At 41.4% G+C, this 24,923-nt stretch overlaps 1 protein-coding gene across 11 annotated transcripts in view; it reads right to left on the reverse strand.

The window, feature by feature from the left end:
- Nucleotides 1–24,923, reverse strand: part of ETV5 (ETS variant transcription factor 5) — a 57,363-nt gene that overhangs the window by 18,172 nt on the left and 14,268 nt on the right. For 6 of the 11 annotated variants that reach the window (XM_081571395.1, XM_081571392.1, XM_081571391.1 and 3 more), the window contains exons 6-7: nucleotides 11,351–11,480; nucleotides 10,159–10,449 (exon numbers count right to left, since the gene is read on the reverse strand). In XM_081571395.1, the coding sequence (XP_081427521.1) occupies nucleotides 10,159–10,449; nucleotides 11,351–11,480 (421 nt within the window). Of the gene's footprint in view, nucleotides 1–10,158; nucleotides 10,450–11,350; nucleotides 11,481–11,722; nucleotides 11,861–14,053; nucleotides 14,127–24,923 lie in introns of those variants that run through there. The other 5 variants (XM_081571398.1, XM_081571396.1, XM_081571397.1 and 2 more) reach the window with 4 other exon arrangements.

Here is a 24,923-nt window from a genome sequence, read left to right on the forward strand (position 1 = left end):
GTCAAGGTTTGCATTTCAAATAAGCTGGGGGAAAGATCCCTGTTTTATACCATATGCCAAAATAAATTTTATATAAAGATTTCAATGTGACACCATGATAGTAAACATATATGAAAAAATAATCTTGGGGGGGAGGAAAAACCTTTCTATATATCATACCAATAGCAGAAATCAAGATAAACATGGATATTTATCCTTGCATAAATTTCTATAAGTCAAACACCAGAAACAAAACCTAAAGAAAAACAAACTGGGGGAATAATTCTGTAATAGTCAAAAAATACCAGAAATAAGATCCCAAATTAAACTGAAAATCTTAGCAGCTATAACAATGTTCATATGGTTTGATATAAGGACCATGCTTTGTATTCTTAGTAGCCTATAGAAAGAAAACCTACCCCCAACTCAAGAATGTTCCAAAGCAAGAAAATGAAAGAATACAGATTGCAGTGGGGGAAATTAATAAAAGATGGACATGCCAACAGAAAAAAATGGGTAAAGAACACAAATAGGGAAATCACTAAAGAAATGCAAATGGTCATATACAAGGTTCAACTTCATCAGTAATCAAAATAAGTCTATAAAAATCAACAATGTAAGCCTATAAGGTCTTACTCTGTACTTTTAGTTTGAATCCTATCAATAGCTTTAAGCAAATAACTTGATCTGAATCAGTTTGTGACATCTAAGGGCCAACAGATTTCTAGAACATCAAGATTTAAAATCTTAGTGAAGAGATTCATGTGCAGAATAAAACACTTTAAATCAGGGCTCTCACTCTGAGTCTTTGCTATCTAACCAATAGCAGGACCACAAGATCCTTTATAACAGGAAGATCCCCAAACTATTTTACATACATTTATCCTATTATACCAAAAGCATCAGGATCTGCCTGATGAAATTACTGAAACAAGTTTGATGAACTCTAAGGATCAGGGGGTACTGAATGCTGTGACAGTGGACTGTCAATCAGGAATGCTGACTTTCAAGGTTACTGTTCTTTCAGGAAACCCTTGCATGGTCTTTGAAGTATAAATCTGAAACTTGTGTTTAGGCTTGATATTTAGAATACAGGCACCAGCAACAGGCTGCAAACCTGATTTTGCAAAGAAAGTTCTGAAGTGGGCAAGAAAGTGAAGATATTCTTTAGGCTTATTTTCATTCAAGTACCCAGAGCTTATGGCAGCAAGAACAGTAACAAGGGCACCCACTGTCCATGTTTTCTCCCCTCTTGCCTCTGTAATTTTCCTAGCACCTTCCAAGGTGACCTCCCCAAATTGCTTCCTTGATGGCTCTGAGATGGCATGGAACCAACTCCGCTCTGTAACCAGAGCCAGCACAGCTGGCAGGCCCATCACTTCACTTCCACTCAGCGCTCATCTTCTCACTTTCCAGAATGAAACTCTAGAGTTGGCCTAGTCCAACGCTCTCAGGAAAAGGTGCTTCCATGTGGGTACCAGCCAGCAACCTTCATCCCTTCCCTGCAGCATAACTTTAAGGATGTATGAAGCTTACAGGCTTGGGATCTGTGGAACACATTCTACAACTGGGATTGGCTTGTCCTGGTTTGTTTTGAGAGAGCGGGAGTGGCAAAGGGCAGCTTGAGGGTAGGTCATAAAACCAACATATTTGGAAGAAAGATTTCTCTCCAAGCTTGCTGCCGATAACAGCTTTTATTTGCAGAGATTAGTAAAGTAATTCAGTTCTTGTCCTCAAAATACACTCTGTGCACTTCAACCACTGACCTTCATTTGAACCCCCTTCCCGCAATGCAATCCTTTTGAAGTAGCAGAGAATGTGTTGTATACATAGTACAGCTACAACAGAGATGCCTGTTGTTTACTCAGGCAGGCAATCATTTTCGAAGGAGGGAAGGCTTGGTGCCTAACAGACCTCTTCCTCCCCCCTCTAGACACCCCGCCCTCCACCCCTACCCGTTATCCCAACAGAACTCAGGCCATCATGAGCTCACAGTTGGTGAGCAAAAGGACACTTCTGACTACTGAGCAAGCCTATATTCAATAGGTTACAGATTAAGGCTTTCTCAGTGCCAGTTTATTTAAAGAACAAGTTATTTATTTATTTGTCAGATTTATATAGCGCCTTTCCTCCCAAGAGCTCACCCACGCTACCAACATTTGGTTTACATTATGAAAACCGTTAGATGCTTTTTCTGCATTTCCTTTTTGGTTTCTGCTGCCAACACAGAGTAAACACAATACTTAGAGAAAAAAAGGAGAAAAGTGTGGATTCAACGAAGGCTACACAGTGGCTCTGGATGCCAGGTGAAGGAGTGAGTGGTTCAGAGGCCAGCTGAGATGATATGAAAAACTGGCCAAGAAACAACCACCATGTACTTAATATTCTCGTTAGAGCAAAGAAAATATCGAAAACAGCAAAGCAGCACAGCTCGGTAAAAGCGGCTCTGGCTGCGAAGTTGGCACATCTTGGGCTGAAATCCAGTCTTTATCACTTACTGACCCAAGGTCACAGAGCTAGTTACATAACTGCTCTGAGCCTCAGTTTCCTCATCAGGAAAGTAAGAACAATCAGGTTACTTGTCCCAAAGATCTGTTGTAAAGGTTATATAAGACAACCCATGTAAAAGGTCCCAGCACACTGCTAGGTTCTTAGATACACATTACCCTCAAACGTCAACTATCCAACCTCCTCCCCACAGCCTGCCACAAGCTAAATTCAGAAATTATGCAAAATGGTAGGAAAGATCTTAAGGAACTGGGAGATGTTCACACACACAAGAGCTCCCTTGCTACCTAGACAGCCTCTAGTCTCCTTTCTCAGAAAGAGAATGCTGATTTTCATTCCAGGTGGCATTGTGCCACCCAATTTCAATTAATATCTATTTTCCTGCCATATACCAAGAGCCAGGCACTGTTGCAAAAGAAAACCCAAACGCTGCCCCTAAAAGCCCACCAAAGAGCTCTGAAACAGCTCTCAGAACTTTGTGTGAGGCCTGTCGGCAATTAAACTCAAATTGGCCCATCCAAACTGTGACAGAACACAGAGATGAAGAACCAAGTATGCCTTTTAAAGGCCTAGATATTTGATTTTTCAAGATCAAATATGGAAGGTGATGTAAATACAAGATCTTCCCAGGAGATTAGATGGTAAAAGTATTAGTTTTTTATGTATACAACGTTAATGAGTCTAAAGATGAAAAGATTAAGGGTAGAGAACTTTACATTTTTAAAACTGTAAACAAAGAGCTAAAAGTTTCTAGGTAATGGTATCTATATCATTTTAGGAAGATTCCTTTAGTATGGAACATAAAAGTGATTTTTAAAACAAGACTGTCATGGAAGCTAATATTTGAGTACTTTCCCTATGCCAATGTGATTAAGTCACCCAGTGATTCTATGTGATAAGTATCTAGTAGTCTCCCATTTTCAGATAAAGAAACCAAAGCTTGGGAAAGTTAAATGCCTCCCTGAGGTCACACAGATAGGAAGTAGCTGAGTTGGGATTCAATTCCAGATTTGTTAATCTGTTCAACTCCAGAGCCTATATTATTCATACAATTGTTTCTATAATTGCTTTTAAATACCTTCTTGATGACATTTAAATATCATACAGTCCAGGCAGCTAGAAAACTTAAGTTTGGAAATTCAGAAATATACACTTGAAAAACTCTAAGATTGAAGAAATAATAAACACTGGAAACTGAATTTTTAAAATACCAAGGGTCAAAGCTTGTCGGGTATAGCTAAAGCAGGACTTGGGTAGGGAGATCAAATAATCGATTACTTGTAACCAGGATATTTTGGGGAGTAAAAAGAAAAGCTATCAGGAATTACTTTCACAAGCTATGTGACCCAGGAAAAACTGAAGGTATGGTCACCCCAGCCTTAGGAGAAATCTTATTTGGTCATGTATTTAGAGTATAAAAAAGCTACAAGTTAGCCAACCAAAGAAGCTAAAACAGAATAAACAAAAAAGATAGAAAATTTCAGTAGGAGCAGAAACCAATGAAATAGAAAATATCCAATAGAACAAGCAAATCCAGAGTTGATTTACTGAAAAGACAAATGATACAACCTGTTAAGACTAACACAGTCTAGATAAATAGAATAAAAAATGAAAAATGGTAAACAGATGATGCTATAGAGGTTGTTAAAAGGGCACTGTTGTTCAGTTGCTCAGCCACGTCTGATTCTTTGTGACCCCATGGACTGCAGTGTGCTAACATTAGGAACAACTTTATGCCAACTAATTTTATTTCTTCTTTATTTTTAATGCACATGCGCTTAGTTGCTCCGTGGCATGTGGGATCTTCCCAGATCAGGGATCGAACCCACGTCTCTTGCATTGGCAGGCGGATTCTTTACCAATGAGCCACCAGGGAACACCATATGCCAATTTTTAAAACTCGTGAAACAAATTCCTAGAAAAATTTGTTAAATTCACTCAACTAAACAGAAATTCAGAGCAAGACCATAAAAGGTGAGGATACTGAACTAGTAATTAAAAATCTTCCCACAAAGAAAATATCAGCCCCCAATGGCTGTACTGGTAAATTCTTCCAAAATTTCAAGGAGTGAAAAACCCCAATTTCACACAAGCTATTTTGGAATATATAGAAAGGAAAATATCACTACTCATCTGGTGAGAATAACCTCAATGCTAAAACCCAACAGGGATAATATAAGAAAGGGAAATTATATATCATTCTCAATCATAAATACAGATGCAGGAGTCCTAAATACATGTTGGAAAACCTAGCCCATCAATGTATAAATGATTATACATAACAAAGTTTAGCTTATCACAATATGAGATTGGTTTCATGTAAGATCAGTATAATTCACCACATATAAAAATTAAAGGAGAGCTATTCATTTGACCTCAATAGAGGCAAAGGAAGCATTTGATAAGATTCAACATGTATTCATATTAAAAAAAAAACCAACAAAATTCAGCATACTAGGGATAGAAGGAAATTTTCTTCAGCTTGAAAAAAAGATAAAACAAAAACAACCCTATTTTAAACTTAAGGAAATGCAGAAAACGAGCCCTCTTAAGATGCAGAACCCAAAAAATTTCCCATACTTGAACCGTTGTTGGTTTTAGTTGCTAAGTCATGTCTGACTAGAAGTACACTACTCAGTCTGCTGAAGGTTCCATTAAGCGTCTATGAAACTCAGTTTTGGATAACAAAGTGAATTTGTGCTGTCACACAAACACACAGTTAACAGGAGTGCATGGAAAGGCATGTGTCTGACAGGCTACAAGTGTGACTCACTGTCAAGTTCTTCCCTGTCTAAAAACTACAAAATGTGAAGGACAAAAATGAACAATTAGGGGTAGACTTGAGAGGAAGCAGAAGAGAAAAACCTGCATATATTATGTCTCTTTAGCATCTTTAGGGAATAAGTAGTTTTCTATTAAATCACAATTCTAGAAAATGTAACCTCATCCTCTAAGCTCTAACATTTTGATCACAACCACAGAGAGAACCTTCCCAAATAGGCCATTCACACAACAGACCCTTTCTTGATGACTCTGGGGACTGGGTTCTGACTTTCAATTTCAGTGTGATAGCCTATTGCAATACTGATGCCCTTAGGGAGCATGAAGAAGTAGAGGATTTTTTAAAAGGGAGTTTTTAAAAAAATTATTGTGCGAGAACCTTCTCCAGTTGTAAGTGAGCAGGGGCTACACTCTTGCAGTTGCACGGGCTTCTCATTTCAGTGTTTTTTCTCGTTGCAGAGCACAGGCTTCTAGGCAAGTGGGCTTCGGTAGTTGTGGTGCATGGGCTGAGCTGCTCCAAGGCATGTGGGACCTCCCCAGGACCAGGGATTGAATCCATGTCCCCTGCACTGGCAGGTGAATTCTTTACTGTTGAGCCACCATGGAAGACCGAAGCAGAGGATTTCCCCATCAGGGGTATCTTCTTAAATTTTGCGTTTTGAGGTTTTGCTTCTTGCTGTCACATGAGTGTGCAGTGGATTTAAAAATTCCTGTTGAGTTGCTAAGTTGTGTCTAACTTTTTTCGACCCCATGGACTGCAGTACACCAGGCTTCCCTGCTCTTCACTATCTCCCGAAGTTTGCTCAAACCCATGTCCATTGAGTCAGTGATGCTATCCAACCATCTCATCCTCTGTTTCTCCCTTCTCCTCCTGCCTTCAATCTTTCCCAAAATTTCTAGATGGTGCGTTTCTTAGTGGAGTCTCTTCAGTTGAACTGTGGGGACTCAACTTGAGATGGAATGACAGTTTTCCATATCTGGCCAGTACTATGGGCATAACATAGGAAGCTTTTTGTATACATTATAAACACCACAATAAACTCCTGTGAGAGTGGGAAGGTTGAATGAGAAGCAGTCCTCCTTTTCAAGGAGCAGCTGGTCTTTAAGGATTAATGAAACATGTCTGAACATGCCGAATTACATGGTATTTTTTCCCTCTTTGGGGGGAGGAAATCACGAATATAAATCGTGGCTTTCAAATACAATATTAATCTCCTAAAACAAATTTGGAGTTGTAAAGAATTATATACTGATTATATAAAACATTAAGAATATAACTGACTAGATTATATAGTCTTAGCAAACAATCAGTCAATAAACATATTGAAGACAAGATATTGAGTGAAATATGGTCTAAAGAAAGGGGTATACATCATGGTTTTTAAACCTCAAAAGAGCTTGTTCTACTCAACTGAAGGAATAAGGCACTCAGCAAAACAAAAAAATAAAGGTGTGACAACATGGGTTTAGATAAATGATGTAGGAATTAAGTAAGATTTTGTAGTTTCAAGAGAAAGTCCTGCTAGTTTAAAGAAATAGATGGATAAAATTCAAGGTCGAAATGGATTTTTCAAGGTCCCTTACTTAGCTTTTAGTACATTGTTAGCAACCCCTCTCCTGTAAGCATAACAAAAGTGGTGTACTTCTGTTTTTGGTTTCTAAAGGTAGGACCTGGTATTTGGCTATGTGACTTTTGGCTCTGAAGTCTGATTTATTTTTTTTTTTTAATCTATAAGATAGGGTTTTTTTTTTTTTTAAATCTTGCCTTTGTTAAAGAGCTATTTAGAAAATCTCAGATAAGACTAATTTCCTTCTGTCCTGCAAAATACCACATTTTTGTTATGTGGCTAATTTTGAAGTAACATTCTCTCTAACTTAAAAGCACAAGAAAAACTCCAGTTACTGACTAATCTACTCCACTTTCAAGCAGGCATAAGTTATTAAATGTGTAGTTACTAAGCTTATCATACCTGACTGCAATTTCTATTGTGTTGTTAGTGGCTCAGTTGTGCCCGACTCTTTGTGACCCCATGGACTATAGACTGCCAGCCTCCTCTGTCCATGGGATTCCCTAGGCCAGAATACTGGAGTAGATAGCCATGCCCTCCTCCAGGGGATCTTCCCAACCCAGGGACTGAATGGGGGTCTCCCACACTGCAGGCAGATTCTTTACAGTATGAGCCAGAATCGGACTAGGGATTTTAGTTTGTCTCATTTTCTGTGTGCAATCCTATATCTACAAGCAAAATCACTTGTCATGTTTTTGGTGTATTTTGCATCACACAGATATCATTATCTCATTAATAATAGACAAGCACAATAAGAACAAAATTGAGTACCGGGCACTCGATTCTTATGAAAAAAAAAAAAGTTGAGTAGGTGTGGGGGTAGAAGACAGGGGTACACCATGATTTCTCAAAGTAGGACAGTAATATTTCCAGGTCCCGCCCCAGACTCACAACTCCATCTCTGGAGTAGAGCAAGAAGTCTACACTACTAATACCACCCCCCCCACCCCCCCGCGAGGACTCCTCTAGTATACCTTCAGATTTGCTAATACAGTGCTCTGGTATAGAAGCCCAAGAGCCCAGGTTTGTTTGTATTTTATCTATCCAAGCCCCTGCCCTTCACCTCAGTTCTCTCAAGGATCTCAGTATCACTCCGTGTGTGGGTGAAGTCTTGATTTCAGACCCACAACTCCTAAAGGCGGAAGGTAAGGGGAAGTGAGAGTGCAAGACGGAAGGCAGATTTCAGGGAGGAATCGCCCCCTAAAAGAAATATCTATTTTCTGGCTCCTGCCTTTGCATGCCTGAGGACAGACACTCAAATCGCAGGGATCAAATGTCCTCCTTTTGGGAGGAGGCTGGGTAGCCTGGAGACAAACCTACTCCATCACTGAGACTAAGGCATCCTATCTTCCAGGGCTGCAGGAGGATGAATAACTACCAGCAGAATTAGTAACAGGAGATTCTCCCCCAGTTCAGTGAGCCATTGATACAACCTGTTTACACAGGCCCTCTGGACATGAAATGGATTAAGGGAAAATATGAATAAGAGATTTAACACAAAGTGATCTTCCTTTACATATGGTATAACAAATTAAAGTTGGCTAATTATTTCAAATACAAAATATATACCCCACCCCAACCTGCCTCTTCAATTAATAATCTCTGCATAAAATCAGAAAAGACAGTTTAAAAACACAAAACCGAAATTATTGAAATAAAAATGGTATCCAGGCCCGAGTTCACAAACTGGCAGGCTTCGGGGGGTGATTCTGCCCACAGAGATTTTGTTTAGTCTGCAAAGTGTTACTGCTGTTTTAAATTTGAATTAGTTGCCAGCTTTAAAAAAACAAAAACAAAAACCCTGGAATTTCTACACTACAATTCCAAATTTCCAAGTTCTCTTAAAGAAGTACCACTGTTAATACAAGCTAGTGACTAGCAAAAACTTTGAGGCACCTGTCTCCTTCAGATGAAGCGGTTCCCTGTGGAAACTGAGGCCCATCACTGAGCCAGCCCCCAGTCAAAACTCTCTCCCCTCAGGCCCCATATACCATTGATGTTCATGGCCCCTGGATCAGCAGGGGGATAAACACTAACCAGACAAATTATGTGGTTCTTTACGGTGACTTTCACCACTTTCACCGCAAAGGGGGAAGGGAACTGGAACCAGACACAAGACTGCTTGCTTTTTTCTGCATTTCATCTAGAAATAGTGACCTCCAATTAAATACCAGCAGGTATCTGGGTTGGACCAGGCCAGAGGAAGATAACTTACATATTCTTCCTCTACTGCCTCCCTCCCCCAAGCAGAGCAAGAAAGGCAGAAAGGACAAACAATGGTCACCACCTTGCAGCCATTGGTAACCACAGGTAACTATCTGCCTATGTTATCACTTCATTCCAGAGGGACTGAAATAAAAAAGGCCCCCAGAATATCCTGTATTAAGGGAAGGCCACAAGCATGCAAAGTTCTAGAATACCACAGATAATGAACTTCAAAGGCTGGGACAAGAGGTTAAGTTTGGTGCTTGCAGAGTAGATTCCTTTTACATCTTAGTTTTTCTGAGAATGAATGACTTTGGACAAGTTATTCTGATGCCTCTATTTCCTTATTAAGAATGCAGAAATACCTGGAGTGAAATCAAGATCTCTATCTCAAAAGTAGAAAACTAAAAATACAGTCCTCAGGTAATCCCCTACTGTGAAAACGTATTAAAATCAAATGAGTAATAACACCTCTGATAACTCAGCAATCTTCCCTAATGCGTAAGTAAAATAATAAAGTATTTATGGGTAGCATAAACCAAGGTGTGACTCCAGCAGGCAGTATCCAATGAGGAGCCAGGGAAGCTGCCCTAAACCAGGGTCAACCAACAGGGTCAACATCAACATCCTGAGCAGGTCCGTCTTCCTCTGCTTCTACAATGGGGGAGAGTACCAGCTACCTCTCCCTTACCTACTTCATAAGGGTGTTGCAAGCTATATCCCCTCTGCAGTACTTAGGAGCACGGTGATATGTTGTTTAGTCGCTCAGTCATATCTGACTCTGTGCGACCCCACCAGGCTCCTCTGTCCATGGACTTCTCCAGGCAAGAATACTAGAGTAAGTTGCCATGCCCTCCTCCGGGGGATCTTCCTGACCTAGGGATTGAACCTAGTCTCCTGCATTGGAGGGGGATTCTTTACCATTGAGCCACCAGGGAAACCTCAGGGTGATAATATGAACAGGTCATATTCATATTATTAGTAGTCGTATCTCACAAGATGCCTCAGTGGAATGAGAACTTTATAGGTACCTGGGAAACATGACTACTACTTCCCCTCTCCCTGGGAGATAGAGGGGTGGCAGGAGGCGGTAAAGGAAGCCCAGATCAGCACCCACCTCTGTTCTGATGGATACTGGTTTTCAGGCATCATCTTTGGCATCTGCAAGGGCTGATGTGGCGGCCGGGGGACCGCAAAGGTTTGCTGCTGTGGTCCAGGTTCCGGAAGCGAATGAGGGGTAGGGGTGGGGCCCACACCTGGGACCGGACCAGCTGCAGGGGCATGTGCCGCCGAGGTGGGCAGAGTTGCCTGAGGTGGGGGAAATAGGGAATTCTGATGGGTGGGAGACAGGGGGGTGGTAGGAGGGGTTAATGGCTTGAACCCAGAGGGAGGCTTCCTATCATAGGCACTGTAAACAGAAAAAGAAAAGGAACCATTTAGCCGCAATGAAGCCATTAGCGTGGTCACCAGGTCCAGCAGAACTCGAGGTTGCAGCCCACGGTTGCCAGGAAATGACAGCATTAACATAGTTAAATTGCTGGCAGCCCCGAGGGAATATTTGTACCTCTGAAAAGTGACAAACACACTGCGTCACAGGGACTTGTTTAACACTTCTAGTGATTCTTCTCAAAGATAATTTTAGCCTCAGCTTCCGGTTTCCTTTTCCCCCTTTTCTAAAAGAATTCTCCACGTTTGTGCATGCAGGGGTGGATGGATGAGGGGAGAAATTAGGTCCTGGGGGAGTTTTCTGGTCCCCTCTCCCAAGAATTCCAGGGTTCCCAGGAACTAGAACCTTTGGAAGACAAATTTCTGTTGTAACATCACTTAACAAAGCTTCTCCTCCCCTTTTCAGGCAGATCTATGTTTATCTTCTAGAGCAAAGAATGATTTAAAATTAAAGCTTCATTCCTGGGGCTTGGATATTCTTAAGTAAAGGGCACCGGCATGGGGATTTTCTTCATATATTCTGATGTGAAGATTACTTCTTTGGTGCTTAAAGTTCACATTAACATATGATAGACACGAAGGAGCATATAGTCCCTCCCTTGAAGCCAGAGATCAGATAGCCCAGCATTCAGGGTTCTTTCCCTTGGGAGGGCTCAGGGCCCCATGAAATCAGTCCCCTGCAGGGCTGATTTAACAGTTCTGCACGTTACATGCAGACAAAGCCCATTTGGACTGGCTACAGCTAGAGGATCATTATACTGCCACCAGAGATGGGTGTGCTACACTGAGCGTCTGCTGAATAATACTGGAAACAGTCAACGTGCCGGCCACTTCCTGGCCAGCCTTTCTTTGGCTCCACTTACCAATAGTTGTAGAGGCACTTTTCTCCATAATTAGCACCGAGAGCCTGCTCGTGGCTACAGGACGACAGCTCAGAGGAGGGGCTGTGCAGCTCCCGTTTGATCTTGGTTGGAGGTGGGGCATGAAGCACCACTGAAATCAGAAGAGGGATGAGGGGAGGGACAGAGAGGACAGTGATTAACAGGGAGCACAATGCTTCCTTCTGCAAACCCTATACTAGCTGATTGTTCTTGGAACTCGTGTCCAGTCATACGCCAGAGGAAGCCAAACACTTAACACAGAGCCTTCCATCTAAAACCAATGAAAAGTTCTTTAAAGTCAGAAATCATCATCTGACACTTTAAATTAGCCAAGGTTTTTTTTTTTTTACCCACCCCCTCCAAACTTTTTCTGTGTTGGGTCCACTGCTTGGAGGCTCTGAAGCCCTTAAAGATCCTGTAGGTGATGGTGCTTCAAGAAAAACACAGGTGTGATAAGAATACCAAGGATTGCAGACAAGACCAATTCTGTTTCTGAAAAGGACAAAACAGCCAAAAATATACTGGTAGACATTACACATTAGCTTATCTAAGGCTTAAAATTGCCATGGCAAAAAAATAATAATAATAATAAAGGCGTATATATAAATTAAATATGACTTAAAAAATATGATTTTAAAGTCCTTCCTCAAGCAACTCTAAATATTAGTTCTGAGTAAGAAATACCCAATCTTTAGGGGCACTTCAAAAACTTTTATTAAACTTTATATTGGAGTACAGCAGATTCACAATGTTGTGATCATTTCAAGCGCAAAGCAAAGCGACTCAGCCATACATATCCATGCATCCATTCTCCTCCAAACCTCCCTCCCATCCAGGCTGCCACATAACATTAAGCAGACTTCCCTGTGCTACACAGTAGGTCCTTGTTGGTTATCCACTTTAAATACAGAAGTGTGTACATGTCGATCTCAAATTTTCAAAAGCAAAGGAATATAACGATGGCCCCCAAACCACAAGTGAGGAGAGGCTAGCTGCATACCGGAGGCCTGGAAAACCTCCATGCTTGTGTCTGCTTCATGCCTTTCCAGTGCCCTACCAGGAAGGGCAGGCACTCATAACCAATCCTTTCACAGATGGTGCCAATTACTCTTCCTAAACTGATAGTATACGGAGCTGCTGCTTTGTTTGGAAGTCGATCGAACATTCCATATGTGATGCTGAGACGGCAGAGGAGTTAAGAGTTTTTCAAATGTATCTAGGGGCTAGCTCATTTTAAAGAGGGTGCTTTACCCAAAGTAGAAGGGCAAACTCTTAGAAGACACTGTACTGTAAAGGTTGTCTTCTGGCTATGGGCTAGAATTGCTACTTTCTGCTGGGTGTCTGGGAGAGAGAGGGAAAGGAACGAGTTAAGCTTCCCTACCAGCTGTTATCCACTGGATCAAAGTTCTCATTAAATGGCTAACAGTGCTTAGTGCTCTGGTGACTCACTGAATTTTTCTGTTGCACTCAATGTTTACTCCTGAGCCATCTTCCAGAAGCTTGGTTTTCTTATTGATTTATATTAGGTAGAATTAGTGAAATGACAATTCTTTTCTAAGACTGAACAATCTTCCCGCCAACTGGTTTCTCAGGTGCCTCCTCCAACCCTGAATTCTGGACTCAGAAGTGAACAAATGAGACTGAAGACTTGATCACAGACGACCAGTTTATAAAGCAAAGTCCTGCCAGTGACTGACTGGCAAGGGCAGGTTTTCATAATTCCTTTCCTACATAACGCCAACTGCTTTACCCGAACACACAAAATAAGTTCGGAACTGGCAGATTATATTTAGAAGTCATTAGAGTCTCTCTCGTGATTTTTTTGATGGTGACATCATGGCAGCCAACCCTCAATTGCTATCAAATGTTTTCAGACATTCAGACACAGAAAATGGCTAAGCTTGTTCTTGTTAGAATGTTGTTGGTAAACGAGAAGGGAGAGTCGGGTGTGCAGGGGATGTTCTGGTTCTCGGCACTGCTCCTGGGTCATTGCTTCTCCTCTTACCAGTTTTCTGTCATAAAAGTTTTGGCAAGATAATGAGGACTGGTGATGATGTCCCAACGTAAGCAGCAGTTATATGTCCTAGAAAGTACTTTTCTGACTTTATTTAAAGAAAATCATTTATAATCACTGTTTCTCCTAAGTTTAGAGAGTAAACAGTAATGGCATTGTTCAATTTTCTCATTTCAGGCTTCAGAAACGTTTTGACATTTTAACAGTATTATAAAAGTTATCAGTTCTACTGACAAGATTAATACCAGAGGGTAAACCAAAGTTTTCCAGAAAGCAAACTTTTATAACAGCTTCAGAAATACCATATACCCATTTTGAAAGTCTTAAGTTTTGGCTAATTCTGATATCTGGGGGCGCTCAGTTGTGTCTGACTCTTTGAGGCTCCATGGACTATAGCCCACAAGGCACCTCGGCCCATGGAATTCTCCAGGCAAGAATATTGGAGTGGGTTGTCATTCTCTTCTCCAGAGGATCTTCCCAACCCAGAGAAGAAACCCATGTTTCTTACATCTCCTGCATTGGCAGGTAGATTCTTTACCATTAGTGCCACCTGGGAAGCCCAATTCTCATGTCTTAATTTCCTCAAATCTACATGGCATTCCTAGTGTATACCACACCATTTTGGCTCTACATTATATGGTACCTTCTATCATACCATAACTGTCCTATACCTGTAATCTTATGTTCTCTATCCAAAGGAGGAGTTCAAGAAGTAACTGAGTGCTGTGTGGTCTGAATTGTTGTAACCTCCCAAATTCATACGTTGAAATTCTAATGTCCTATGTGATAATAGGGGGAGGGGCCTTTGGGAGATGATTAGATCACAAGGGCAGAAGTATCTGAGGACACAAGTCTATGAAGGAGAGCCCTCACCCAGCCATGCCAGCACCATGATCTCAAACTTCTAGCTTCCAGAACAGTGAGAAATAAATTTCTGTTGTCTATTAGCTCTCCAGTCTGTAGTATCGTTGTTTAGTCACTAAGTTGCTTCTGACTCTCTGCAACCCCATGTACTGTAGCACGCCAGGTTTCCCTGACCTTCATTACCTCCTGGAGTTTGCCCAAACTCATGTCTATTGAGTCAGTGATGCTATCCAACCATCTCATCCTCTGCTGTCTTCTTCTCCTTTTGCTTTCAATCTTTCCCTTCAAGCTCTACTAAGATTCAGGGGTTATATTTCCAAATAATTTTTAACTTTGAAGGCAGGGTCCACATTTACCCTTCAAGGCTAGACATGATGTTAGTCATATTTTTTTTTCCCCCGGGAGTCAACCATTCGAAGGAGGGAGAAGAGAATGGAATGTGGCAGGAATGAGATTTGGAAGTTTCACAGATAACAGACAGGAAACCCAGGAGGAGCCCTGTGAGGGGTAAGGAAGGAGACTCAGTCTTCACAGAGAGGTTGCTGGGTCAGAGGATGTATGAAAGAGCCTGATAGTCGTATGAAAGAGCCTGATAGTCGTATGCATGTGTTTTAAGTAGGAAAGTAGAAGCCCAAGGAATGCTCGTAACTTTTAACCTGTTCCCTCTTTGTAAAATGGGATATATGATGCTGCCTTGAGAAATAAAGAAAATGGCACAGCACCTTGCAGATGGTGCTATAATGTTGTATAATCATGCACTATGGTTTCAAAAATAAGAGTACTTACTTTCACACAGGTGACTTACTAAATCATGACAGAGACTGGGACTATAAACCATGGCAATGAATCACAATTAAAGGAGGAGCATGAACTCCTGAAGAAGTTTAAGGGAAAAAAAGCTGTTTGACTATTTGAATTGGTAAACATTTTCTACTATAGAAAACTTGAGTTTAATTAAGCTCAGTTACAGAAGATGGACCCATAAAGCCAATGATGTCCTATGAACAATTTCTGGCAAATATGGGCCACCTTCCTTATCGTAAAGATTTCTTTCATTCATTCATCCATTGATTCATTTGTTGAGCATCTTCCATGGATCAGGTTCCTGAAAGTGCTAGGGATATGCTGGTAAACAAAATAGACAGGGTGGTCCTTTTCCTCATGGCATGCAGAATTTAGTGAGGGATCTGACTTTTAGCATCTTCCGATAAATGTAATTAAGAGTTGGACTAGTCTCATAGTCCACTTAACTTAGGCCTTTACGTTTATGGACAAGGACCCTGAGGCCCAAAGGAGTTAAAGGAATGGCTTGAGGTCTTGAAGCTGCTGATACTGGAGAGGAAAGGAAGGGAGAGCGCCCCCAACTGTCATCTCAGTCATCTACCACATTGATAGAAATGGGCGATCTGCACTCACCCACTATGTTCATCACAAAGAGGACATAAACCCTGTTTTCAATGAAAACAACAAAAATACCACATTACACCTGATTAAAAGAAAGCGTTCTAGAACAAAAGAACAATGGATAACTAATACCTCTGGAAAAGAACCAGGTAGACCAAGAAAGAGGCAGCCAGACAGATCCCTTATCATTGGCTGTGGCCAGTTTACTTAACATTATTTTATCCAATCTTCCAAACCCAGTGAGAAAGCTACTTTCATTGTCTCCATTTTAGAGATAAGAAAAATCAAGGCTCTGAAGGTAATCTGCCAAAGTCTCATAGCTCTAAGTAGTCAGTATACCAATCAGTTGTCAGTCATTCCATTATACTGCCTCCCAAATGGAATCTGAGCAAAAAGGACTAAATCAAAAAGGGATTAAAAGAAATAGGGAAAGAGATGGAGAAAGAAGACAACACTAGAGAAGCAGAGGAATACTATTTGCCAGTTCTCAGGGTCTGTATCCTCGTGTTTACCCTGTACTCTCCAGCTGCTGACACGCCTGACACATCTGAAGCCACTCAAGGACTTACATTTTCTCCTGTTTCTAGGTCCCCAAAATGCCCAGGTTCCCTCCCTCACTCCTACTAGCAACTAACATCTCTTGATTCTGGCGGTTTCTACTTCTTAGTCCTTGCCTCCCATCCTAGTATTCCATCTATAAGATCTCATTCCCCTTTCTATTGTCCAGCTAATCAAAATCTTTTCAGATAGCTGCAGGCACTGTGGAAGACCTGGCATTTACAGCCAGTCAGTGACCAGCCAGATGCCACACTGTTGCTGTGGATACTGTCGTGCACCCCCAAATGCCCGCTCCTCCTGAAGCTGCTGCTTGACAATTCCCTCCTAAATGCCACCTCTGAGACAAGAATGTTGTGAGTGAGCTCTCTGGACCTCTATTTGACTATCAGAACTCTGTTAAGGATCCATACACAAATGAGAGTCTCCACTTGTCAGGGGTAGGAAAGATGGGTTGGGTTGGCTGGCTGATAAGATATGTCTATATCCATGGGCATGCACTACAAAGTGCAATGCGTTGCTCTGTAGACCACCATAATAGCATTTAAAATTTAGATAGGATGTTCACAAATCAACCAATTTAATTTCATAGTTTCTTTTCTTACTAGGAAACTCCTTGGAAGATTTTTCTATCTGACACCATGATAAAAAATCAAGCCTGATCCTAGCCAGTGCAGTAAGTTAAGAAAAATGAATAAAAGGAAAAACGAGAAGGAAAAATAACTCATTCACTTATTGCCTAGGTGGGTACATAGAAAATATGAAAGTATCCACCAAGTATGAGAGTCAATAAGCTAACTTAGCAAGGTCATTGGCTACAAGGCAAGTACACAAAATGAATGACTGACATACACAGTAACCTAAACAATCTGAAATTAAAAAAATACATTTACGATAGCAACAGATAGCATCAAATACCCAGGAACACATCTAATACCTAGGAACACATCTAATAAAAGATATGCAAGGTAGCTAAACTGAACTATAAAACCCCGAGGAAAATCAAAGAATTCTAAATAAATAGAAGAATACATCAGTTCACAGGCTGGAAGGCTTGATACTACAAAGATATTACTTCTTCTCAAATTTATCTATAGGCTCAATATAATCCCAAACAAAATCTCAGTACTCAGAAATGAGAATGAAGAAATTATAATCAAGCTTTAACAGGGACTCTCACAAAAACCAAAAAAAGCCAGATACTGTATGACCCCATTTACAGTAACATTCAAAAGGAAACAGAATTATTCTATGGTGTTTCAAGTCAGGATGGAGGTTACTCCTGTCTCTAGGGGTGGTGCCGCTTTAGGGGGCACGTAGAGTCTCCTCACGATCATAAATTCTAGGTCTTGATCTAAATGCCTGTACCATTTGTGAAAACTTATCAAGCTACTCGTTATGCATTATTTCAGTTGTTTCTATTTAAACAAACAGTCCTGGGACTTCCCCGGTGGTCCAGTGATCAGGACTCCACGCTACCAACGCATGGGGTGAGGGTTTGATCTCTAGTTGTGGAGCTAGGATCCTACATGCCTTGGGACCTGGCCCCCAAAAAAGGCAGCTTCTGTCCTGGTCAAACAGCACCCCTGAGTTAACACTAAGATTTCTTCAAGTTTTAGAAAATCTTTCTTCTGTGATGGTGTAGAAGCAGTCTTTCGAGAAATCACCCAAATGTTTCAAAATAGAAAAAAGTAGACAAACTAACCCATTCAAGAGAAATAATAATTCCCTCTGACAAAATCTGTTTCCTGCCTACAAGTACAGGCCTGTGGATTCTGTCCAAGGCAGCTACGATGCCAGTGCTGGCAGTGAACTTCACTATTGCAGCACAGAGGAGCAAAACAAAGGAAAACACTTTTGTTGAATGTTACAATAAATGACAGTTTGAGTCAAAAGGAATTTTTTCAGAAAGACAAAAACCACCTTGTCTAATAAGCCTTTCCTTTGGTGCCTCATGATTGTCAAAGTTTCAATTCGCCACAGCCTTTGTTGTGAATACATACAGCATTTATGAAGCAGATACTGAGTGTTAAAGAAACTGCCAGTCAGTTATACTGCGGTCTGACCGGGGAGAGACTAAGCCAGTCCTACTTCTTTGGCTTCACGCAGAGGCTCCGCCTGCTTCTCTTAGGTGTTGCTGTTAAGGTTTTGTTTTGGGGTTTTCCTCTTCACCTTCTCCGGTTTCATTTTCATTACCTTCATCTAGAGCAGACTCATCTGTCCCAAATCAGCGTGCAGGCCTGACCTCAGGGCAGATCTTATTTGGTTACGCCTGACAGCCATGATCTTACTGTACACAGAAGGTTGTGTCTCATGATGGAAATTGACCAGGACACTAACACCTGCCTCCACGTGGCACGTCCTTGCGGCTATGTCCCAGGTGCCAGCCCGTGTCTCCAGAGCCTCTCACAGCACTCGTAAACAAATGTGGTGTGGATGTACACGGCCATGGTTGAGAGACTTCTCAGGATTCCAGAGCCATAATCCTACAAAGGAGCTTCATCCCTCAGCTTACTGCTCTCTCTGCCACCAGTGTTGGGTCACTGTTCCTTTCTTAGACCACTACCAGCTCACCTCCTTTTCCTCCGGAGTAAGACATATGTACTGTGTAGTTCCAAGAATGGTGGCAGGGGGAGCCTGAGGCACCTACCTGTGCTGCTCTTTGGTTGTGGCGGTGAGTAGAATACCAGGAAAGAAGGCAGAGGGACATGTCAATTTAAAAATGATGTTGGCAAAATTGAGCAAGTGTGGTCTCTACTCCCCTGATTACTCCTACCTTGTCAGGGTGCCCACTGGCAAAGACCAGAGGGGGCTTTAAGTCACTAGATGTGGCGTCCCTTGAGTTCTGCACACAAAGAAACCCCAAAAGACCTACTTTCCAACATACTGCTGACTTTCCTTAGTGGTGGCTTTCCTTGGACAAACTCTGAGACAAAGCATAGGTAGCCAGTTAGTAAGAAAAGGACAGACAGGCTGAGGTTTATTTAAGTTCTACCATATTACTGGAAGTTGGAAATAAGTCTTTATTTTAGTTTACTACTACTTTGAGTAGATTAGAAACCCATTTCAAACATAAAACATATTCCTAATCTTGGTGTTTCTTGTAATTGCTATAGCAAATGACAAGGACAGGCGATAATTCCCTGTTCTGGGAACCAAAAGAGGTTCAAGGGAGATTAAGTGGACAGGTCTGGCACTTAAAGAATATCTGGAAAAATATCTGGATGCCTTTTGGATTTCTAAACCAAATATGAGACATGCTCAAACCCGTTTGAACGGATGGTTTGCACTGTTTCTGCCTGGCAATGGTTTCTAAAAATAAAAATTTGAAATGTTATCAAATTTAGGGGCACAAGTTCTAAAAGTAGAATTGGTGGAGATATAGGGGACTGACATTTTCTCTAATATCTGACAGTGCTAACCTTTGTAAGCATAAATTCAAAAATTGAATGTAGCAAAAATCATCCATAAATAGTAAAAAATCAACTATTTAGTAAGCTGTGCTAAAAACTGTAAGTCCCTCAAAAGCCTTCTCTTCAAACATGCACAAACCTCTCCATCTGACTCACTCTGTTCTTTCACCAGTGTTTTAAGGTCAACAAAATAACGTGGATATGAGGTGAGAAAATCCACAACATAGGGAATTTCCAGGCCTAAGGTCAGCATTTCTGTATGTTTGTGTTTCTACATATCCTTTAAATATGTACCCTAAAAAGTCAACTACAAAACAGCTGGCCAGGACTCTTCAAAAAAAAAAAAAAAAAGTGTTACTGGGGGGAGGAGGGCAAGGTGGGCAGATTCTTGTCCGAGATAAGAGATATAACAATAAGCTTGATGTACGATTCTTAAATCCTAGATCAAAAACAATATTGATATCAGTTATAAAAGACAGCTGGGGAATTCTGAGTATTACTGAATAAAAGTTAATTTTCTTAGACTATGTAGAAGAATGTCCTCAATCTTTTGAGATGCACACGGAATTATCTGGGGGTGAAATGTGATAAAGCTTGCAACTTTCCAATAACTTGGAAAGAAAATATAGAGAAACGAAGTAAATGTAGCAATATGTCTTGAAAAAAAATCGATAAAATGGCTATTATATCGTCTCCTCTGAGATACTTGGGAGAAAAAAATACCTATCTTATGGTTGACTAAACAGGTCAGTAGACGTGCTAACAACTTCAAAACCATGCCCTTACACACAAAGGAAGTCACCCCTGGCCTATTACCAAACCTGAAGAAGACTGTCCTGTTTATCTGTACCTTTTACCATGTTTGGATAATACAGCCCCAGGAATCTAAAATTACACAAGGACAAATGTTGTCACACTCTAACATCTAAGCCCATGGTTCTCAAATATTTTTTTGGCCCTGGCCCATTTAGAAAGGAGAAGTGAACACCCAAGAGGGAAAAATAAACTGTCGCTGTTATCACCATGACGACTATCCATGCCACCTCTACCGCTGCTGGGTAAAAAGACCACAATTACACAAGTACAAAATAGTAACAAAAGTAAAATCGACCAGTAGTTCCATACACACATTAATAACACATTCAACAGGAACTAAAACAGAAGCTCAACTCAAGATCACAAAGTATTTTTGGAAAAAAAAAAAATGGAGAATGTCCACTCCTGTGAATGTATGTGCATACAGGTTTAGAACACAACCAGAAGACAGGACAACTCAGATTTCATCCCCTGAGTCCTCAGGAGGGCACCCTGCAGCCATCACCGACCTGTGCAGGTGACAGACGGAATGAAAGTTCTCTTCCCCCATGTTCTCCTTCATGCTTCCCTCTAAGCAGCTGGTTTGGCTCCTTCTGCCCAAAGAGGTTCGGAGAAGGCAATGGCACCCCACTCCAGTACTCCTGCCTGGAAAATCCCATGGACGGAGGAGCCTGGTAGGCTGCAGTCCAGGGGGTCGCCAAGAGTCGGACATGACTGAGCGACTTCACTTTCCCTTTCATGCATTGGAGAAGGAAATGGCAACCCACTCCAGTGTTCTTGCCTGGAGAATCCCAGGGACTGGGGAGCCTGGTGGGCTGCTGTCTATGGGGTCACACAGAGTCGGCCATGACTGAAGTGACTTAGCAGCAGCAGCCCAAAGAGGTTAAGCACGGCCAGGGCCCAGAGAGGAGGTTGGAAATGGGTGACCTGGTCTTTTGGTGCCCTGAGCACTTAGGGGAGGGGAGAAAGGCACAAGAGTTTCTGGGGGCTCCAACTGGCCCAACCTAGCTTATTAGGATGAGGGATCAGAAAAGAGTGGAACTTAAGACCTAAATTGTGTTAAGTCTGTTGGCTTGGAGAATCCTTTGTGCATTTGTCTTGGGAATCAAGAATGGCAGCAGGACTCTGGGCTGGAAACAAGGCTCTCCATATAACTCATGGGAAATGTGACAAACATCGGGTACAGCCAACACCTGGGTGAGCAGACCACATCTAGGGGCTGAGATTTCCAGGTAGGTTCATTCTGAATCTCAAACAGCAAGAACAGCTATATTTGTCCTGGGCAAAGTTCTACATGGAGAAAGCAAGGTTTCTGTTCTGGGATAGAATTTAGTATCAGTAGGTATAGGAAAAGATCTCTTCATGATTGTCACAGCAATAGTATTCAAGATTTTAAGTAATCTGTTTTCCATCATACTAATAAATTTACAAAGTTTAAGAAATCAAATAGAACTACAAGGTTTATGGTGAGTAACAATAATATTCAGGGTTTTAGACTGGAGATTAATCATGGTGGTAGGGAATTATGGTGTTGATTATTCCAGTTTATTACTTCCTTGTTTCTCAGTGAGGACCAAAGGACTGAATATTAATTACCCTGGTGGTATATCTCAGGGCCCTAGGGTAAAGAATCAATCCTGAAGTAGCAGAATTCATCAATTAACAACTATGGAAGTCCTCCCTATATGGCCAACACCATCTTCTGTACAATAAATAACACAAGAGCCAAATTAGAAACTGATAAAGCTAGTTCCTAGAACATCTGGTGCCAGGAATCAGATTTCTTCCATGCTATGGGAAAAACCTACAGTCAGCAGAAGACAGGCTTCGGGAATTGGGGTGTGGACAAAAAAAAACCCACTCTACTTTTCATGATTTAGAGCTAGAAATCTGGGGTAATATGGTAGGCTTGAGAAAAAAGTCTTTGAACTTATTATCGTGACATGGACTATAGGAAAAGGCTATCAGATCCAACAAATAGGGTTAGAATTACACAGTATTTGAACAGGAACAACCCAAGAGCAAGATGTGAATCTTGACGACTCTGCATGAAGATGGCTGGGGAATACCAGAGAGAAATAATAACCTGTAGAAGTAGAGCTAGGTCTTGCTACAGTGGAAAAAGAGGTGAGGGAAGAAGACACCTCTCTTACTCATAAGAGTAAATGAGGTTATACCAAGTATCAATACTTGGAAATACTAGGGCAGGAACCTTTGGGGGAATGTAAATCCAGGAATATTTTGTTGGTGAGTTTATATAAAAAATGATAGGCACTTACTTGAAAGATGGTATGCATTGGGAATTTGGGACTAATGCATGAATAGTCGTTCAGTTGTGTCCAACTCTTTGCGACCCCATAGGACTGTAGCTGCCAGACTCCTCTGTCCATGGGATTCTCCAGGCAAGAATACTGAAGTAGCTTGCCATTTCCACCTCCAGGGGAATCTTCCCAACCCAGGGAACAAACCTGAGTTTCCTGTGTCTCCTGCATTGCAGGTGGATTCTTTACCTGCTAAGCCACTGGGGAAACTGAGAATTGGATGTGTATATACTGCTATATTTAATATAGGTAACTAACAAGAACCTACCGTATAGCACAGGGAACTCGGCTCAGTATTCTGTAATAAACTAAATGGGAAAAGAATTTTTAAAAGAATAGATACATGTATATGTATAACTGAATCCCTCCACTGTACACCTGAAACTAACACTACATTGTTAGTCAATTATGCTCCAATATAAAATAAAATTTTTTTTGTGTGTGTGTGTGTGTGTGTAATAAAGTTTTATTAAAGTATAAAGGAGACAGAGAAAGCTTCTGACATAGGCATCAGAAGGGGGCAGAAAGAGTACCCAAAATAAAAATTTTTTAACAAAGGTATGGAGACTGTCTCCAGAGAGACCCCTATCAGTTCACAAATGGGGTGGGCAGAAAAACAGGGTTAGCAAGGACCTGAGATTACTTCAGAATTCTGAAAATGGAAACCTAGATATCTTGAATACAAGTTTAGAAATGAAAGGAAGGAAAAGGAGCTTAAAAAGAAAAAAAATGGCACAATTTTGAAAAGGTATAAATAGCATCAGTAGAGAGCGGTATCTGAAACTCCTGAGAGGTCACCTGCAAAGGCGGTGGAATTTCTCCTGGGAGACAGGAATTAAGGGTTATTGATAGACTATCTCCCACCTGGGTTTTAAATCAGACAACAGAACTGATACCACGAAGAAGTTAAAACCATGCTCTGTAAGCCCCTCTTCCATTTTGTTTACCAGGGATGACCCTAAATCTCTGCTATGGACTCTAGCTAACAAGAGCGATACAGGTCTAGGTTGTGTCCTAGACAAGTACTGGGCTTGCCAAACGCTGCTGTCTCTGGGGGAAAGGCTTCACGTGGGGTTGGTATTTCAATGACAAGAAGCTGTGATGCTCATACTGGCTCTGGAGAGTAACGTGCTGCTAAATTGTGTTTGGGCAGGACTGGTGTTACGGTATTTTATGCTCTTATTGTTCCCTGGAATGTGAAATATATGACACAAATATTAATATCTTGGAGATATTAGATATTAATATATTGGAGTTCTCAATGGAGAACTACAGCTCTGAAGATACCAAAGCTCCAGCTTCAGGGGCCCCCAGGTTGTACCTTCTGTTAGACCTCCAAACAAAGCCCTGCGGCTAGCGTAAAAGCAGGAAAAGATAAGTGGCAGTTTTACTCATAAAGGGATTTTAATTTCTCTGTGGAAAAGAGGAACTGACTGGACAAGGGGGTTATACTTTATAGGAAAGGGCTTTGTTGGGGGCATTTTTATTAGGTTGGGATCTTATTTGAACTAGAATGTTTATATTTTCTAGAGGCTTCCCAGGTGGCGCCAGTGGTAAAGAACTCGCATGCCAACGCAGGAGACAAAAGAGACATGGGTTGGGTCTGGAAGATTCCCTGGAGGAGGGCATGGCAACCCACTCCAGTATTCTTGCCTGGAGAATGCCATGGACAGAGGAGTCTGATGGGCTACAGTTCAAGGGGTCTCAAAGAGTCAGACACGACTGAAGCGACTTAGCATGCACACACGTTTATGTTTTCTAGTAAATTCATATAATGGAGAGGAGAGGTGGGTGATTTGGAGGTTTGCTTCTGTTAAGCCCAGCTCAATGACTAATTACATCATCCCACCAAGTCTCCTTCCTCTTCCACTGCCTCTTCCAGCAACAGCAGCCCCTGGCTGAAATACCATTGGGCAAAGATGAAAAACTAAATTTCACCCATGGAAGTCAGTTTGGCAGGTATAATGTACACTTGCAACCCAAAAGGTAGAACTACACCACCCAGACTGACCATTCAAAATGTGTGTGGGGTCCTCTAGTCTCCAGGGGGTGCTCCAGGTTCCCACTACCTCTTTATTCCCCTCTCCAGAGAGGAAAAATCATGACCCAAGTCAAGGAAGATGCCCAAGTCCTAAAGGGTGGGCAGGGGGCATAGCTTTGGCTAGGAA

This window comes from Giraffa tippelskirchi, chromosome 2 (assembly GCF_054371585.1).
Source record: "Giraffa tippelskirchi isolate mGirTip1 chromosome 2, T2T-mGirTip1v1.2.pri, whole genome shotgun sequence".
Classification (NCBI taxonomy): Eukaryota; Metazoa; Chordata; class Mammalia; order Artiodactyla; family Giraffidae; genus Giraffa; species Giraffa tippelskirchi.